The sequence below is a fragment of the Oryx dammah genome, unplaced genomic scaffold (genome assembly GCF_014754425.2).
Source record: "Oryx dammah isolate SB20612 unplaced genomic scaffold, SCBI_Odam_1.1 HiC_scaffold_28, whole genome shotgun sequence".
Taxonomy (NCBI): domain Eukaryota; kingdom Metazoa; phylum Chordata; class Mammalia; order Artiodactyla; family Bovidae; genus Oryx; species Oryx dammah.
The window spans coordinates 8,096,298-8,115,688 of NW_024070212.1; the positions used below are offsets into that span (position 1 = coordinate 8,096,298).

General features: G+C 46.5%; 2 protein-coding genes across 2 annotated transcripts; one reads left to right on the plus strand and one right to left on the minus strand.

Annotated features, from left to right (window-relative positions):
- The first annotated feature begins 13 nt into the window (after positions 1-13).
- On the plus strand, positions 14-12,366 carry PFDN2 (prefoldin subunit 2). The gene is made up of 4 exons (XM_040230070.1): positions 14-125; positions 10,987-11,075; positions 11,177-11,300; positions 11,905-12,366. Exons 1-4 carry the CDS (start codon positions 51-53, stop codon positions 12,079-12,081), a joined length of 465 nt encoding a protein of 154 aa, XP_040086004.1. The 5' UTR covers positions 14-50; the 3' UTR covers positions 12,082-12,366.
- A 37-nt stretch (positions 12,367-12,403) lies between these two features.
- On the minus strand, positions 12,404-14,981 carry KLHDC9 (kelch domain containing 9). The gene is made up of 4 exons (XM_040230061.1): positions 13,668-14,981; positions 13,236-13,395; positions 12,946-13,144; positions 12,404-12,679 (listed from the first exon to the last, which is right to left on the minus strand). The coding sequence occupies exons 1-4, from the start codon at positions 14,186-14,188 to the stop codon at positions 12,513-12,515; spliced, it is 1,047 nt and encodes a 348-aa protein (XP_040085995.1). The 5' UTR covers positions 14,189-14,981; the 3' UTR covers positions 12,404-12,512.
- Between the last annotated feature and the right edge of the window lie 4,410 nt (positions 14,982-19,391).

Consider the following 19,391-nt stretch of genomic DNA (forward strand, 5'->3'; position numbering starts at 1 on the left):
CAGGGCAGGGGGCTGAGCCGCGAAGGCCGGAAGCCTAGCAAGCGGTGAAGATGGCGGAGAACGGCGGTCGCGCCGGCAAGAGCAGCGGGAGCGGCACGGGGAAGGGGGCGGTGTCCGCAGAGCAGGTGAGAACCAGGGAACGTGAAGTAGGGCGAGCTGGCTGGGTCCAGAGTCGTTGTGAGAGGAGGGGGGAAAGCCTGTGGCTGTGCAGACCTTTACTCCAGCCCCGCATTTGCGTGGCCATCCAGAGAGGGGAGGGTCCTTCGAGAAGCTAGCCGAGCCCCCGGGGAGAGAGTAGGCGGATTGGTGGGTGAGAGCCACGCCCCCTCGGAGGGTTGGGTGAGCCTAGGCGAGAGAACGTCTCGGGGAAGCAGGGGCTGGGAGGCTGCGCAGGTCTGAGGAAAAATGGGTGGCCACTTTCCCCACTTTGCCTCCGCACCTTGGAACAGGATATAGCTAGGTGAGGCAGGTCATGACGAGTCCTAGGGGATTAGTCGACGGCCGCGTAGTGTAGTTCGTTACTTGACCCTGAAGCCACGCTGAAAATCGTCGTCACTGCAGAGCCACGTGACTCTCATACTCGAACAGTCTAGTGTTTCGTACTGTTTTGAGAGTCATTACTGGATTGAATTTAGACACCAGAAATGCTTTACTAAAAATTTGAGCGTGCATTTCTCCCAGTGCCTAGCACCGGGAAACGTTTGATAAGTTAATCAGAAGGCCGTCTGTGGCTTGGGAACCGTGGTTTGCTGACAGTGGGGCTAGTGTTTATTACGGGTGGAAAGAACTCAGTGTAATAGGAAAACGTAATTAAAACAATAGCTCTTTTAATTATAGGTTTGTCTATCAGTTATTTGTTGAACAGTTACTGTAGGCAGAGGTATTCTGCATAAAGATTTTAAAAACTGACTCCTGCAATCAAAGAGCTTTTAGTCTGGTGAGAAAAATAAGACATACACAAAATGCTAATATGAGGCGGAAGTATATGTATGAGAGATATGAAATGTTATGGAATTTGAGGGGAGGGGAGAAGAGTTTTTAGACAACGTATACAGTGTTTTGCACAGTGATATAAAACAAAATATACTGTGTGCTTCAGTTCAGTTCAGTCCCTCAGTCGTGTGACTCTTTGCAACCCCATGGACTGCAGCATGCCAGGCCACCCTGTCCATTACCAACTCCCAGAGTTTACTCAAACTCCTGTCCATTGAGTCGGTGATGCCATCCAACCATCTCATCCTCTGTCGTCCTCTTCTCCTCCTGCCTTCAATCTTTCCCAGCATCAGGATCTTTTCAAATGAGTCAGCTCTTCGCATCAGGTGGCCAAAGTACCTGATGTGCATAATAAATGTTAATTATTTTGTTTTGTAAAAAAGATCATCTTTCAGCTCAGTTCTAAAGGATGAGAGAAGTTAGTCAAGCAAAGAAGGAACTGGAGGATTTTCTAGGTAGAGGGAATAATGTGTTTAAAAACACTGTGGCATGAAACTTCCTGATATGTTTGGGATGCAGATGGACTTAAAGTTTGGAATGGATTACTGCAAGACTTGAAAGTGGAGAAAAGGGGACAAAAGAGGAATCTTGGATGTCCTTCAGGTTTCTGCCTTGGATGGTGCCTTTAGGGAATGTAGGAAGATGTACAGGTTTGGGGAGAACATAAGTTTGAATTTGAGTTTCTTGTGGGACATACAGGTAGAGACATTTAGTAGATAGTTTGATTCATAATGTCAGGTTACAGAAAGAAATCTGAATTGGAGATACAGAGAATTACACGTTTATGAATGGTAGATAAAGCCATGGTTGTGGGTGAAATCACCTAAGGTTTGTACAGAAAGTGAAAAAAGAAGTAGAATACAGTGAAACCAGTTTTAAGGGATGATAAAGAAAAAGAGGCTGTCAAAACAGACTGAAGAATTGTGGTAATTGAGTTCTGAGGCTGTCCTTGCTTAACATTCTCTGACCTTTGTTTGTGTTCCATACAGAACACTGGGTAAACAATATTTATCACTGCTTCAAATCTGAGCCATATAGACAGGATGGAGGCAAGTGGCGCATTGTGCTGGGCACTTTACTTGTTTTATCTTCTGTTACTTAATTTCTGCCATTTGAAGTAGCAGTGTTGTCCTCAGAATGTTTGAGTTTCGGAGGCTTTAACTTACTCAGACAGGGAGAGTTTTTAATTGAGGGACTTGAGAATCAGACAGACCTATTTTTTCCTGCTTATACCATGATCCTATTAGAGATATTTGAGCTGAGCCTGAAGGACTGGATAAATTTGAACAGATGGCAGTAGAAACAGAATATAGAGAATAGGGTAAGAGGAGATTTAGAGAAAGCATAGATTGACATGAAGTGCAGTGACTACTTTGTTTAGCTAAATCATGAGTTATAAGTTATAAAGATATAATTCTTAAAGTACACTGAGTCTTTGCATGGCAAAGAATTCAGGACTTTTTAATGTATAAGCAGTGAGGGACTCATAGTAGGATAAATGTTATACCATTGTTTTTTTTATTATTACATAAAATAATACGTATTCATTGTAGAAAACACAAGAAAAAGTACAAGATAAATAAATCACCCATGGCCCTACTATCCAGAGATAACTATTCTTACCATTTTGAAATGTATTCTTTGAGAGGTTTTTCCCTCTTCTTTATGTTTTTGTACATGTGTATTTTATACATTTACATCTTTAATTTTATGTAGTATTCTAAATATAGTTATTTGCTATTGTATAATCTGCTTTTAAGCTTAATACTATATCATGAATATTTTTCTGTGTCATCCAAGTGCTAGAAGAATTAAATTCGCAACAATGTATAGGATGGATTTGGAGAGTCCAAAAATGGGGAGCTAATCTAAAAGACTGTTGCAGTACCTCAGACAAGAGGTAATGAGGCCTTCAATTGGCATGATCAATGTCAGTAAGCCTAAGAAAAATTGCTGAGGTAGAGGCAATACATTTGGCAGTTGATGGGATAAGAGTGTGTTCAAAAATGAAACCAGGGTTTCCTACCAGGCTAGAGTTGTGTCATTAGCAGAAAGAGGGGAGACAAGAAGAGCAGTTTAAAATGGAGTAAAAGGACTTCTCCCTGGTGGTGCAGTGGTTAAGACTCTGAGCTTCCAATGCAGGGCGTGCGGGTTTGAACCATGGTCAGGGAACTAGGATCCCCCTGTTTGAGTTGCCAGAAAAAGGAAAAAAAAAAGGGAGTAAAAGAAAGTTCACCTTTGAATGACCTGAGTTTAAGGTATCTATAGGACATTTAGGTGGGGCTGTTTTATAATAGCAGGTACTGTTTATTGACAATCTGTTGTATGTTGGGTAATGTCCTAAGTCCTTGATGTAATTAATGAATCCTCTGAAGGCAATGGCACCCCACTCCAGTACTCTTGCCTGGAAAATCCCATGGACGGAGGAGCCTGGTAGGTTGCAGTCGCTGAGGGTCGGACAGGACTGAGCGACTTCACTTTCACTTTTCACTTTCATGTATTGGAGAAGGAAATGGCAACCCACTCCAGTGTTCTTGCCTGGAGAATCCCAGGGACAGGGGAGCCTGGTGGGCTGCCATCTATGGAGTTGCACAGAGTCAAACACGACTGAAGTGACTTAGCAGCAGCAGCAGCAGCAGCACAACATTGTATGAGATAGATACCTCTAATTTTTTGGTGAAAAAACTTAGATTCAAAAAAGACATAACTTGGGAATTCTCTGATGGTCCATTGGTTAGGACTTGGTGCTTTCCCTGCCATGGCCCAGGTTCATCGCTGGTCAGGGAACTAAGATTCCACAAGCCTCATGGCATGGCCAAACACTTAAATAAATAAAGTGAATTAGGAGGTGAGGAAGTGGAGGCAGTGAGTATAGACTGGTCCTAAAAACTTTGATGAAGAGAAAGGATGAGAATCATTATTTGATAAGCTCAGAAAAATTTTTAGAGTTGAGTATGTTTGCCTGGAGAATCCCCATGGACAGAGGCACCTGGCAGGCTATAGTCCAGGGAATCACAGAGTCAGACGTGACTGTGCAACTAAGCACACAGCACATGTTAGTCAGAAAAGGGGGCACTGAACTAAAAAGAAGATACTAAGTGCAGTGACAGCCCAGAAAATGCTTTTCCAGATGCATCCAGTCATAATTCTCTACCTCTTTTATTATTCCGTTAAACCCAGTAAGAGTAAATATCATGTAGATAAGACCTTTGGGTGATAAATATAATGATTATAGATTTTCCCCATACTTATCAAAACTATATGGTATCAAACAAAAAAGAAAGAAAACAAAAATAAATCAAATGGAAATATTTGACTCATTAAGAGATTATTATGTTACAAGCCAGGAATAATACATTAATAGAAAATGAATTCTTAGAGTTAGACCATGGTAAAAGTAGCAGTCCTGCAGTCCACTGTGTTATTTTATCCACCTCCACATTCCACCAGCCTTTGTTTCATGGTCTGTATTTTACAGAAGGTAAAATGTCTTATAATGAAGGTACACGTCTTATAATGTTTTTTGTTGCTTTTGTTGTTTGTTTTAGAATTAAATAAAGAGTCCAGCAAAGTACCAGCACAGTACCTTACTGTGCACACTGTGGTGGAAGGAAGGCAGCTTATTGTAGGACGATAAGAAATATAGGTGTTTTAAAAGAAGTTATATTTACATATTTTACATTCTCAAAGAAGATAATAAAGTTTAGAGGTAGCCAGTATGATGGAAAATAAAGAACATAGTATGTGAAAATAGAAAAAGTTTTCTATCAAAAAGTGTAAGAAATTGATAGGTGCTTATATGTGAGTACCTACAAGGAGTTAATACGGGGCGAGGGGATGGCAAGAACTGTTTCCTAGAAGAATCTATGTTGAAACATGAAGAATGAATTAGAGTTAGGCAGAGACAAATGCGATGAGAAAGGTTTGGGTAAGTGTACTCCTTGGAAGAAAAGTTATTACCAACCTAGATAGTATATTCTAAAGCAGAGACATTACTTCGCTGACTAAGGCCCGTCTAGTCAAGGCTATGGTTGTTCCTGTGGTCATGTATGGATGTGAGAGTTGGACTGTGAAGAAGGCTGAGTGCCAAAGAATTGATGCTTTTGAACTGTGGTGTTGGAGAAGACTCTGGAGAGTCGGTTGGACTGCAAGGAGATCCAACTAGTCCATTCTGAAGGAGATCAGCCCTGGGATTTCTTTGGAAGGAATGATGCTAAAGCTGAAGCTCCAGTACTTTGGCCACCTCATGCGAAGAGTTGACTCATTGGAAAAGACTCTGATGCTGGGAGGGATTGGGGGCAGGAGGAGAAGGGGATGACAGAGGATGAGATGGCTGGATGGCATCACCGACTCAATGGACATGCGTTTGGGTGAACTCTGGGAGTTGGTGATGGACAGGGAGGCCTGGCATGCTGCGATTCATGGGGTCGCAAAGAGTCGGACACGACTGAGCGACTGAACTGAACTGAACTGAACTAGGTAGGGTGTGGATTCTCTGCAAATGCCTGAAGGTAAATGATAGGGGAATTGCCAAGTGGTTCTACTGGGCCATGGGCTTCCCTGGTGGCTCACACGCTAAAGAATCTGCCTGCAGTGCGGGAGGCCTGATAGGGCTGAGTGTTAAGAGGTGAGAGAAGGACTGATTGCAAGAGGTCAGCAAGGACCAGATCTGTAGGACTTTTTTTCTGCTGTCTTCAGGAGTTTGGGTTTTATCCCGTGAGCAGTGGGAATAATTGAAGGTTTAGGCATAGGATGGTTAGATTTAAATTTAAGGTTACTTGTGCTGAAGTGTCGGGAATGGATTGAAGGAGGCAAGTGTGGAACTCACCTAGGAGGCTCCGTAGTACAGATGAGAGATGATAGTGGATGGATTTGAGGTATTCAGTAGATGGATATGATTTAGAAGTTAATTAATTGAGGGTGGATAGTGAGTTGAGGATGATTCCAAGGCTTCTGGAATTAAGATCTCTTCCTGCTTTAAAAATTACTAAATTAACATAGGTAATATAAGCTACCATTAGGCACAATCGTGACATTGCTGTTAGCACTGTAAAGTCATCTGGTCATCTTGGAGAAGTTTATAGCAACATACAGTAGAAATTATAATAATGTTAATACCCTTTTGACTCAGTCTTACTTAGGGGAGTATGATTGAAGAGAAATGACTGTAAAGTTTTTGTACTGTTTGTCCAGATACGTAAAATTAGTGCTATTTATTACAGATAAATTGGAAATAACCTAAATGTCCCAACAAGAGAAGAATAGTTAGATGGTTTATGTATTAAAAGAAATTATCAATAAGGTTTAAATGCTATATAGCCCTTAAAAATTAGAATACCATGTCCTGTAGATGAATACATAAAATGTCACACACACATATATACACACACAGGAGAATATTATTCACTTATAAAAAAGGAAATTGCTATTTGTGACAAAATGAATGAACCCTGAAGGTATTATGTTCAGTGAAAATAAGTCAAAGAAAGAGAAGTACTTAATGATCTCATTTATATGTGGAATAAAAAACACAAAATTGAACTCATAGAAACAGAGTAGATTGGTGCTTTGGAGTGGGAAGAGGGAGAATGAGTGAAGGGGGGGGTCAAAAGGTAACAAAATGGGACTTATAACATGAATAAGTTCTGGGGATTTAATGTATAGCATGACAGCTGTGCTTAACAATACTGTGTTGTATACTTGAAAGTTGCTATGAGCAGAAATCTTAAAAGTTCTCATCACAGAAGCAACTGTGGGTGATGAATATTTTAACTAATATTATTGTGCTAATCATTTCCAAATATATACATAAAATCATAATGTTATATACCTTAAACTTACACAGTGCTCTGTGTGAATTCTCTTTGTTTGGGGGAGTATTGTGTGTCTTGTGGGAGCTTAGTTCCCCAAACAGGGATCAAACCCAGGACCCCTGCAGTGGAAGCTGAGTCCTAACCACTGGTTTACCAGGGAAGTCCCCTATCAATTATATCTGAAGAAAACTAGGAACTAACAAAAAAAGATGATCATGTCCTGTAAAATTATTTCTGCATGCCAGTTATGAGAATGTGAGCGCTCTGTATAGTTGTCAGGCTTGAAGTTACTTTAGAATAGTAACAGTAGGGACTTCCCTGGTGATCCAGTGGTTTGCACTCTGCCTGTGCATTACAGTGGTTCTGGGTTCGATTCCTGATCAGGAAACTAAGATCCTGCTACACCTCACGGCCAAAAAAAAAGGAAAAAGAGTTGGTATTTTGATTGGATTCTTTTTTCAGGAGGAGTGTTTATGTGTGAGATGATTTAATAGGGCTGAGGGAGTCAACAGTGGCCTGGCCATTTCTGCTTATTATAGGGTTGTTAAGTATAGGGTTGAAATATAGTGTTGTTAATCAGCAAGAATGTTTGAAGAAAAGTTGGAATTTAAAAAAATTTCTTTGCCTTTAGTGGTGTTAAACTGGTGGTTGAAAAGTAGATTCCTACTAATTATTACACTAAAGAATATAATTTCAGGTCTCAGAAATTTTAGACATTTAAGCTGATTTCATTAATGTGTATTATACATTATGCTGCTACTGCTAAGTCACTTCAGTCGTGTCCGACTCTGTGTGACCCCACAGACGGCAGCCCACCAGGCTCCCCCGTCCCTGGGATTCTCCAGGTAGGAACACTGGAGTGGGTTGCCATTTCCTTCTCCAATGCATGGAAGTGAAAAGTGAAAGTGAAATCACTCGGTCGTGTCCGACCCTCAGTGACCCCATGGACTGCAGCCCACCTGGCTCCTCCATCCATGGGATTTTCCAGGCAAGAGTACTGGAGTGGGGTGCCATTGCCTTCTCCGATTATACATTATACAACAATACAAAAACAATACAAAAACACAACAATTGTTGTTATACAACAATACAAAATATTATACAACATATATCCAGAAGAATGGATATCATTCAGATGCTAGGAGGGCATCTGGAATCTAGCTTAGTTGTGAAATTTTCTTAGATGAAAGTATTTTGAGGTTACATTGACAGTGGAGAAAATGCTAATTATAAATGGAATAGTTTCGATATAGGTAATGGAGGTGAAGAAAAACAGCTTGTAGATGAGTGAGATTTCCGACGCATCTGCTGAAATGAGTGGATGAAGCAGGTTGAGATGAAAGGATGGTGGCTGAGAGAGGGAAACAAGCTGCTGGAATGACAAGTTCCTCACCAAATCTATTCCTTCATTTATTGGGCCTTAGAAGGGTGCAGAGGTGGTACGCACAGCATGATACTAGCTGCATATGAATCTTGCAGAGAGAGAGCTAGAAAGAAGGGATCCTAGTAAAGATGAGGTGCTGCTTAGTCATCGATGGCAGTGAGCATGGAGATGATGGAAGGGACTGTGAGAGATTTGGTAATGGTTTGAATAAGTGGGTCTGTCGCTCTCAGCTGACCATGGGGATCCAAGGGACATTCCGTTTGGAGAGAGGTCATGATGGTAATGAATGTACTTCACTGCTTAAAAACCTGTTCCACATTCATCCATTCATGTGATAGAACAGCCCTGTGAAGTGGGTATCACCTGCATATCACAGGTAAGAAAACTAAGGCTCAGAGAGATTAATTCAGTGGTTTTCAGTTCTGGCTGCACATCCGAATTTCATGGGAGATCTTCTCTGAAATACTAAGGCCCGGAGCCTCACTCCCAGTGACTGTGTAGCTGCTCTGAGGTTCCACTATTCATGCTTTAAAACTGATTCCCTGATCCTCACTTGTAGCCAGAGTTAAACGAATAGGGTTAAAACTGTCACAGTTCATAGAACCAATATGTGACAGAGACAAAACCTGAAACCGAGTCTTTTGCCTTTCGTCTGATATTTCTTTCCAAATACAGTCATCAGAGCGCTATACTAGATGTGTTGCTCGTGGTGGTATTAGTACCCAGGCTGACTTTCGGTCTGTTTTAATTCTCTGCTCAGTTTCTGGGGAAGAAGCAGCTGGTCGTAATCACTTTTCTGGGCCTTTAAGCATATTATGCTTCTTTCGCACCACTACCCACCCCGCCCTCACCCCCAATTTCTCATCCTTTAGGCTTCAGTTAAGGCATTCTCTCTCAGGAAACCTATTATCAGTTAGGATTACAGGCTGCAGATATGGGCTTTGGGCCACTTATTTTTTTTAAAGGACTGTTTTAGAAGGATGGTGGTAGAACTGCACACAGACTTGAACACAGTGAAAGGCCACACAAAGTTCAAGAGCTAGGGCAGCTTCAGGGATTTCGGGAAAGGAACAGAGGATAATCTTGACAGGACAACTGTCAGTGTTGGGGCTTCTCCGGTGGTTCAGATGGTAAAGAAGTTGTCTGCAATGCAGGAGACACAGGAAATGGTGGTTCGTTACCTGGGCCGGGAAGATTCCCTGGAGGAGGAAATGGCAACTCACTCCAGTATTCTTGCCTGGAAAATCTCATAGACAGAAGAGCCTGCTGGGATACAGTCCATAAGGTCGCAAAATGTCAGAGGTGACTGAATACTCACATAGGTGTCTTAGCTCCAGCTGCATTTTGTACCTGTTGTCTCTCCTGTAGAGAGACTCTATTAGAGAATAGGTTACTGTCCCTGTGGTCAAGGAGCAAGGGTCCTGTAATTAGTAGCCCCACAAGAACCCCAGTGAATTAGGAGGGGCAGATCCCTAATGAGAGGGATGCTGGGCAGACCCAAACAAGAATTACTCACTACAAAGCCTTTCCTTTACCTGCAAGTTTAAGGTTCCCTGTAGGTGTTCCAGAAGCTCTCTGTTTCCATTCTTATAACACATGCCTCAGTTCAGTTCAGTTCAGTCGCTCAGTCCTGTCGGACTCTTTGCGACTCCATGAATCACAGCACGCCAGGCCTCCCTGTCCATCACCAACTCCCGAAGTTCACCCAAACTCATGTGCATCGAGTCGGTGATGCCATCCAGCCATCTCATCCTCTGTCATCCCCTTCTCCTCCTGCCCCCAATCCCTCCCAGCATCAGGGTCTTTTCCAGTGAGTCAGCTCTTCACATCAGGTGGCCAAAGTATTGGAGTTTCAGCTTCAACATCAGTCCTTCCAGTGAACACCCAGGACTGGTCTCCTTTAGGATGGACTGGTTGGATCTCCTTGCAGTCCAAGGGACTCACAAGAGTCTTCTCCAGCACCACAGTTCAAAAGCATCAATTCTTCGGCACTCAGCTTTCTTCCATCCAACTCTCACATCCAAACATGACCACTGGAAAAACCATAGCCTTGACTAGACAAACCTTTCTTGGCAAAGTAATGTCTCTGCTTTTTAATATGCTATCTAGGTTGGTCATAACTTTCCTTGCAAAGAGTAAGAGTCTTTTAATTTCCTGGCTGCAGTCACCATCTGCAGTGATTTTGGAGCCCCCCAAAATAAAGTCTGACACTGTTTCCACTGTTTCCCCATCTATTTCCCATGAAGTGATGGGTCCAGATGCCATGATCTTAGTTTTCTGAATGTTGAGCTTTAAGCCAGCTTTTTCACTCTCCTCTTTCACTTTCATCAAGAGGCTAACAAATGCCTAGGCCTCACCAAACTAAGTTGCAAGATGGCCTAGCCACTTAGCTGGCACTCAGTGTTGGTTGAATGGAGTTCCAGACAGACATAAGTTACAAATTGCAGACCATGTTCTACTCCTTTTGCCAGGTAGGTGCCTACTACTGCGTCTTTTTAAAGCCTGTCATGCTGTGTTGTATGTTGTTGTTCAGTGGCTAAGTCATGTTCAACTCTTTGTGACACCGTGGACTCGAGTGCCAGGCTTCTCTGTCCTCTACTGTTTCCTGGAGTCTGCTCAGATTAATTTTCAGTGAGTTGATGATGCTGTCTAACCATCTCATCCACTGCGTCCTCTTCTCCTTTTGCCTTCAATCTTTCCTAGTGTCAGGGTCTTTTCCAGTGAGTCGGTTGTATGTTGACCCTCTGCCATTTCCACTGACCCCTCTCTCACCTTATCTCTTTCTCATCTTCTTAGGTAATTGCTGGCTTCAACCGTCTTAGGCAGGAACAGCGGGGCCTGGCATCCAAAGCAGCTGAGCTGGAGATGGAATTGAATGAGCACAGGTGAGGAGCAAACAGTAGGAGAGTTGGATGGGCCGCTTTGTACAAGGGTTGCAGCAGCATGGCACTGAGTTCTCAGACCCTGCTTTGTCCTCCTACCTCAGCCTAGTGATTGACACTCTGAAGGAGGTCGATGAAACCCGCAAGTGCTACCGCATGGTTGGAGGGGTGCTGGTGGAGCGGACCGTCAAAGAGGTGCTGCCTGCCCTGGAGAACAACAAGGAGCAGGTGAGCAAGAATGCCCGTATAGATGCTCTGAGCAACCAAGGCGTAAGGAAGGGGGGGCTCGGACTTTAGGGAATGTGGGGAGGAAAGCGTGGGTAGGGACTCACATTGAAGACAGCATAAATAGCCTGTTGGCCTATGCTCTTTATGTTATGCTAAGTCTAACTCCTTAGACAAAGAAGTTGGTGACTGTGCCTCTCACCATGGGCTCTGTGACCTGGCTGAGTTGGGAGAAGGAAAGTGGTTAGAGTGGTGTTTTTCACAGTGTGGTCCATGGGCACCTGCATCCAGATCACCTGGAGGACTAATTTAAAATGCAGCTTCCCAGACCCTCTCCTGAACCCACTGATTCAAAACTGCTGGGAATGGGAGCCACGAAGAGCATTTTAAAAATAATCAGCCAAGGTGATTCTTATGTATACTAAAGTTTTTAAACCATTGTTTTAAAGAAAGGAATACTTTTAGTGTCTGGGCTCTACTATTAATATTTGGTTAAAGATGAGGGTAGAGGTATCATCTGTCCTTCCCTTCCCCCAACTGTTGTCTGTAACAGATAGGGGAAGGGAGTCCTGAAATCCTTACATAATCCCTGTCGCTTGCCCTCTAGATACAGAAGATCATTGAGACACTGACACAACAGCTTCAGGCAAAGGGAAAAGAACTAAATGAATTCCGGGAAAAGCACAACATTCGTCTCATGGGGGAAGACGAGAAGCCAGCAGCCAAGGAAAACTCAGAAGGCGCTGGGGCTAAGGCCAGCTCAGCTGGTGTGTTGGTCTCCTAGAAACCAAAGGCTTCTCTTTATTTTCTACCCTGATTCCCAGTTCTGGTTTCTCCTTATTGTTATTATTATTTTCTCTGCTATTGTACTATTTTTTTGTTAATTAAATGTTTTGGTCAGAATGCGTAGCTCTAGCCTCAACCTTTCACCCAATATGAGGGGCAGAATTTGCATGGGGCATGGATAAGCATGATTTGTGGTTTTGGTTCTATCAGGTCAGTGGCTCACAGTATCAGACTAGGTCTTATATTTTATCCTTTCCTTTGCAAATAAAGATGCATCTCCTTATTTACTTCCCTCCCCACCAAAAGATTCAGAGACAGTGTTGACTCTCAGTTGCAATTTAATCAGCATTTGAAATGAAGATAGCTCTGTGATAATGCTTTGAGTTTGCAACAAAACAGAGGCTTGGCAGTGTATCTTGGCACTATTCTTTAGATAAAGAAGTCTAGAATGCAAACCTGTGGACTAGCTGTCCTGCCATCCTCACCAAACCCCCCAACCAGGTAGAGCTGATCATTCCAAAGGCAGGTGCGATGGCCCACGCGTTTTAGTCCTCGGTCGGCACAGGGGAAGTGGAACCACAGAGGAGGAGACTTTCCTGTTAGGCAAGGGCAGAGGGTGGTTATTGAGGCAATAGCACTCTGGCCCCCATGGGGCTCAAGAAGACCAAAGCCTTGCTCATTGTTTTTCTCCTCCCATGATTTGCATGCCTCTCCAAAACTTAATATTCTGTGTATTCCTTTCGGTTGTCGACTAATTCTTCCTCCTCCGTACCCCTTTACTCCATCCTTAATCTCTTTGTAGTCTTCAGGTTCTCCTGTCTTCCCACCTTTCCCCCTTCTCAACCATTAAGCTGGCTCTTACGGGTATCATAGATGTAGAGGTCATTGCAGATGGTGTCTCTGGCTCTGTTCAAAGTTTCTCCACCGAACAGGACAGCAAAGGGACCAACCACAGAACATGAGTGGTGGCGCAGGCCTCGAGGCCCCTGCCAGGACCCCTGCCCGCTGCTCACGAGCCTTGAAAGCTTTTCCATCAAATGGGGGGCAACAGGTGGTTCCTCCTTGAGGGAGAAAGAAGGGACGGACTGGAGGGATTTGGGCATCCAAAGTTCAGTTGCGTTCTACCCTTAGCGAGATGTGAGTAGACAATACCTTAATCTTCCCATGACTCCAATGCCCAGCTACTTCTGGTTCAGCAGAGTTGCAGCCCCCAAAGAGTAATAGCTGGTGACCTGGGTGGGGCCCAGGACTTTGGAGCAAAGCAGCACAGTGACCCGAGCGTGAAACAGTGTGGCAGCCTTCTTCCTTATAGCTGTGAAATTCAGGCCTGAGTTGGGTTTTCTGGAAAATGTAAGTTTTTCCCCACTCCCCTCGCCAACGATAGAAAGGAGACATGGGGAAGGGCCACATGTAGTTAAGTTGAGATGAAAGGTAACATTGAAAGGGAGTTAAACTCTTAGACATGGAAGGTTCCCAGGGAAGAATGGTGCTAGGGTGAGGCTGTTAGATAAGCTGCCTGCGAATCTGTTTTTCCAGTGTGCAGGTGAAGGAAGGGTGAAAATTTTAGGGCAGGGGAGGTCATACCAATAGTTGCGGGCGCCAGGGTCCAGCCTTAACGTGTAGATGCTTCCGTAACGACGCTGAGTGCGGGTCCCGCCCTCCCGGCCTGCTACCCGCAGCTCTCGGTCGGAGATTCGGGTACAGGTGTGACTACTGAGGCCAGCGGGGGGGCAGCTGCCGGAGCCGGCGGTCCACTCCTCCCACACACCGCGGTCCGTGTCCAAAGCGGTCACAGTGGCCGAGCGGCGCGACCCGTCCCAGCCGCCCACCACGCAGAGCCAGCGACCGCCCACCGGCGCCGCGTCGTGGTGGCTGCGCCTCGGGCCGCCCCGTGCTGCCGCCCGCACGGCCTGGCCCCCAGCCGGATCGAAGACCACCGTTTCACTGCTCGGCTCTCTCGCTCCTCCAGCTAGGAGCCCCCCCACCAGATAGAACCGTCCCCGCAGTTCAGTGCATGAATGGAAGGCCCGCGCCAGCAGCGGGTCCCGCGCCACCGGCCGCCAGGTCCAGCCCGAGCCCCGCGCCTCGCCCACAGCTCCCGCCATGGGTCCCGGTAGAGGCGAGCTGCGGGGCCGGCGGCCCGGAGCCCAGCTATATGGGGGCCCAAGCTTCTCCGGAACCGCCCCTACCGGAAGCCCCTCCAGGTCCCCACCTCAAGGCACCCGCTCTCACCGCCGTCACCCAGCAACCACTGCCGCGGCTGCAGAATGACGCTGCAAATTGAAGGTCGCAAAGCACTGGTTACCGCGGAGACAGGAGACCTGGGGAGCTACCGGGAAGCAGTGTTGTCACCATGGCAACAGGAGCTGTGCTAGGTCAATGAACATGATGAGTGTTGAACTCAGCCCGAGGAGAGCCAGTTCTTCAGAAAGACCCCTGTTGTTTAAGCTGCGAATTCACTTGGGGCTACGAAGTTTCAGGTGCCGGTGTTGCTCAGCAAAGATTGAGGAGGAACCATGTCCTTTTGACTTTAGCGTACTTTGGGGGGCGGGAGGGGGGGGGGGCGAACAGGCCTGCCACTAGGCATGCGGGATCTTAGTTCCCCAACAGGGATCCCCAACAGGGATCCAACATTCGCCCGAGGCAGTGGAAGCCTGGCGTCTTAACCACCGGAGAGCCGGGGAAATTCGCTTTGGCATTTTCCTGACTGGTTCTGATTTCCCCCAGGCATGAGTTAGGAAGAAGAGACAAAAGTCAGAGGGCAGACAGTGAAAGTAGACCAAGCACCTACCTGGGAGTCAGGAGACCTGGGTTCTGGTTCCAACTATATTCTGACTCTCAAGGTGATTGTTTTTCTCTAGGCCTCTTCTTTCTCATTTATAAAACATCGCTGGCTAATCTCTTAAAGTGAAAAGTGAAGTCGCTCAGTCGTGTCCGACTCTGCGACCCGTGGACTGTAGCCCACCAAGCTCCTCCGTCCATGGGATTCTCCAGGCAAGAATACTGGAGTGGGTTGCCATTTCCTTCTCCAATCTCTTAGTTGTGTTACAAACCAGAGATCTGTGGCAAAGGCCTGAAGGTCTTGACTGGGTGGGACAGCCCTTTCCTCTATGGCCACTAGAGGGTAGTAGAGCCCAGTCTCAGGGTACTGTGCTGGGGGCGCGGGGGAGGGGCCGAGAGCCAGAGGGGAGATTGGGTTGGGGTGAGGGAAAAGACCTGGAACTTTGGAGAACTTTTCACTATTGAGTCCTAGGAAGAGTAATTCCTGATTTCATCTTGTCTCATGAACTCATACAGCGCAAGGAAACAGGTACTGTGGCATCTGGAACTCAGAATTAAGGGCAGGGAGTTTCTCCTGATAAGATCCAGGGCAGAAGCTGCCCAGCCTTAGAAGCTGGATAGAGGGGAAGGGGCGGGAGGAGTGAGAAGAACAGACTCCTGCCCCTCCCTGGTATCGGCCTTTTATTCAAGCCAGGTCCCTGAGCTGCTTCTTAACTCATCCCTGCAAGACCCAGTGAAGAATGAAGAGGCCCAGGTCCACACTGACTAGTTTTAGCTACAGGTGAAAATGCAGGCAGATTTCTACTTCCAGCATCGCTGAGGTGGGACAGAAACAAGCCTTGTGTCTGCCGGGGCTGGGCTGTAAATGGGAGTGATGACTGCTTACTTTTGTCTTTGGTTTCTATAGCATCAGCTTGGTCCCCAGCATGTCTCCAAAACTGAGGCCTTAGAGAGTGACTCGAGCTACAGTAGGGATGGAGGTATCATTCAGGGACAGCACAGCAGGGCTTTTCCCACTCCAGATCCTAACTTATGGTCCTTAGAGAAAAATAGCATGAAGAGGGTATGGGCAGGAAGGTATGAGGACCTGTTCCTTACCTATACCTTTAAGCTGAGACCCAGTAGTAGCTTTGAAAGTCCCTGCCCACCCAACTATAGCTTTCCCTGATTTTGGCAAAGGGGATCCTCAGTTTTTCAGATCGTGGTTAAAAAAAAAAATCATTACTAACATCCTTGGCTGAAATCTGAAAGTCAGTCTTTTCCCTAAGGCTTCTAACTGGCTAATCTCCCAAATGCTGGATTCAAATCTGTCCTAAGATTTCACTGAGGACTCCTAAGATTTCAGTGAGGAGCTGCCTCGGGGGTGGTGTCATTTTGCTTTAACTGTCCTGGCCTATATGCCCATTTTAGGCTCTTGCTTTTGCTTAAGTCTGTGGCGGTTCTGCCAGACTCATTTTCTGCCTCTCCTGGACAGAAGAGGGAACTCCCCACCCCAGGGGCCTTTCCAGCTCCTCTCTCCCAGCTTTGTTTTCCTTCTCCTCCCAGCTGCCACTCTGGGTCCTCAGCAGTCGGCATCTCACTTGAATGTGCAGCCTGAACCTCACGTGCTCCTTAGCTGTTCCCTGCCACTTCTGAACCTCTTCCAGTTCCACCTCGTAGTCAGAGGTGTCTGACATGTCCATTGGCATTCCAAACATAGACCTGGGGGAGGACTCCTTCCTCCCCTGGTTAGTCTGAATCAAGCCTGTATTTTGGAGGAAGGAAAAAAAAAAAAAAAACCTGGAGAGGGGAAAAGAGGGGAAGAAGAAGGAGAGAAGAGAGGAAGAAAATAAACCAATTTGTGCTTGTCTGACACACACTTGACACTCCAGGGCAGTATCCTAAGTGGTGTGTGATGACTCCATCAATGGCAAAACCCTGAAAAGGCATTAAGATAAAGTGAAGGGCACACCTGTGAGAGAACCATGAGAAATTAGGGAGAAGGGCTACCAGGGCTTCTCCTTCTCTGGACCTGCTTTCCACCTGCTAATAATATACAGGGACAACCTCTGTCCAGGAGTAGGGGGAGGGGCTGATCATCCTGAAAGTCTCAGAATCCTCATGTGACCCTATGATTTCAGTCTCCTCAGCTGGCTATTCTGGCAAGCAAGGAATCCCTGCAGCTCAGCTTTTTAGTCTCATATCTGTCCTAGCCTTAAATCTATACCCGCTGTCTCAAACCTTCACAAAACTCTTAGTCTATCTTCATCTTTCCGTAACCCCGTTTTCTGCCCCTGGAACCAGCCCTGGTTCTCAGCATACAGAAAGCCAACAATTGGACCCTAGGGGTCTTAGTCACACTGTCAGGACCCTCTCAATTTCCTCTACCTACATCTCCCAGGCTGTCCTATCCTTCTGGCGGTCTCTCTGGCTCTCCCTTTTTTGTCCTCTGACCTTTCTGCATTTTTCCCACAGTTAATTCTGGCTAGTTGATTTCCTGTTCCCATGTCTTCTTGGCCCCACTGACTTCTTTGCTCAGCTCAGCCAGAATAAGGACATGGGCAGACAGAAGGCCAGAGGAATGACTGGGACAAGAGGCTTCAAGAGGCCAGATCTTGAGTCATGACTGAGACGTGAGCTGAAAGGAGTTTGAGAGAAAAGCAGAACTGTAAGCAGACTTGGGTGGAGGGGAGTGAGTATCAGGTGAGTTATAGAATGATGGAGCGGTGGGACAAGGATGGGGAAGAACCTGAGCCATGGTGATCCTGAGTAGGAAAGTATCAATGGGTCATACTGAGTGGTGGAAATTGAGGGGGGCAAGAGGGAAGTACCTGAGTGATCCCAACAGTGGGCAAGCGGGCATCCAGAAACGTCTCTTTAGGTCTTTCTGTCTGTTTCAGATTTTGTCTCCGCTTGTTGTCTCTTTGAATTATCCCTCTTCAATAACTTGTGTGTCTCTCCCTCTGTTTCTTTGTCTCTCTAAGTTTCAGCCTGTATCACTGTGCCTTGAGGTCTCTCTCACCATCTCTACTTTGTGTTTTTCCCTCTGGATCTCTGTCTTTTTGTCCCCCTGCCCTCTCTCTGCTGCTGAACAGAACCAACCATCTGACTTTTCTGCAAGGAGCTCTGGAACCTTCTAGGAGGGGCCAGGTTTCTCCCCTTTGGCTGTATGCTAGAAATGTAGAAGCAGTCTGGGGTCCCTGGACACAGTCATAGGGTGTTGATCACTGATGAAGACCTAAGTGAGCTTCAGTATATGAGGCCTGTTCAGGGAGTAGTATTTCTCCACAGAGGACCTTCAAGTGTGGAGGCCTGGGCCCGGGGAGAGAAGCTGGCTAGAATGGGGAGATTAGACTCTAGTCCTTCTTCCTCTGCCTCTCCATATAGCCCATGGCCCAGCGCCTCCTGGTCTCACTGGTTATCCCGGGCAAGGGAGTCTTGCTCTCTTGATCCCCAGCCCTTCTTCTATGCCAGTTCTAGAGCTGAAGGAAGAGCTGAGGTTCAGCAGGAAGGCTTTAAGATGAGGCTGGAGGGCAGTAACTAGGGATTTCTTCACAGACAGCCTTAAGTACTTGGAATGTGTGGTGGAAGATGCTCAGGAGAGAGTCAGGGGCATGGTCTTACCTGGGCTTCCTCTCTTGCTTCTCCTGCCACTGGGACTTACCTCCTCCTTCCTCAGCTCAAAAGCTCCCCGCCTGGCTTTCTCTGGGACTGAAAATGGATGCAGGACAGCCCCGAGTCTCTGAGTGCAGCGGGAGCAAGACCAAGAACTAGTCCTGGTGCAGTGGCACTTTGGGGGTGTCTTGGAACCTGAAGGACCAAGTCCATGCTTTCCAGGACCAGGCCGAGCGAGAACCAGGTCACTTAGACTAGGGCTTCTCCACAGCTGCATGGCATCCTGGCCTCTGACCAGGGCAGCGATGCCTGCCTGCTGAGTGCTGAGCCTGGATGGTGGAAACAGGTGGAGCTGCAGGTCTGATGTAACTTTGGGTCCTGGTGTGGAGAGAAAGGGCTCCCGAGGTGGCACTAGTGGTGAAGAACCCAGCTGCCAATGCCGGATGTAAGGGTCATAGGTTCCATCCCTGGGTCGGGAAGATCCCCTGGAGGAGGGCATGGCAACTCACTCCAGTACTCTTGTCTGGAGAACCCCGCGGACAGAGGAACCTGGTGGGCTACAGTCCGTAGGGTCACCAAGAGTCAGACATGACTGCAGTAACTTAGCACACACATGGGAAGGAGGGGATTCGAACTGAGGTGAGAGAAAGGTGAGTACTCCTGGACCATACAGGAGGAGGACTCTGCTAACAAATGTCATACGAAAGTCCGTCCTCCAATTGCAGGAATCCCCAGATCCTACCAGTTCTCCTGATTCCCACCTCCTGCTCATGTCCTCTCAGCTTCTGCCCCTCTCTTTTAACAACTGGCCTCTCCCCTCAGGCCCTTCCCTCCAATTTCCCAGGCCTTTCAGGCTTCCTGGGTCTCATGATGTTTTTCTCCATCCACAGCCCCATATTCTGCTCTGCAGCTGTCCTGCCACCCCCAGGGCCT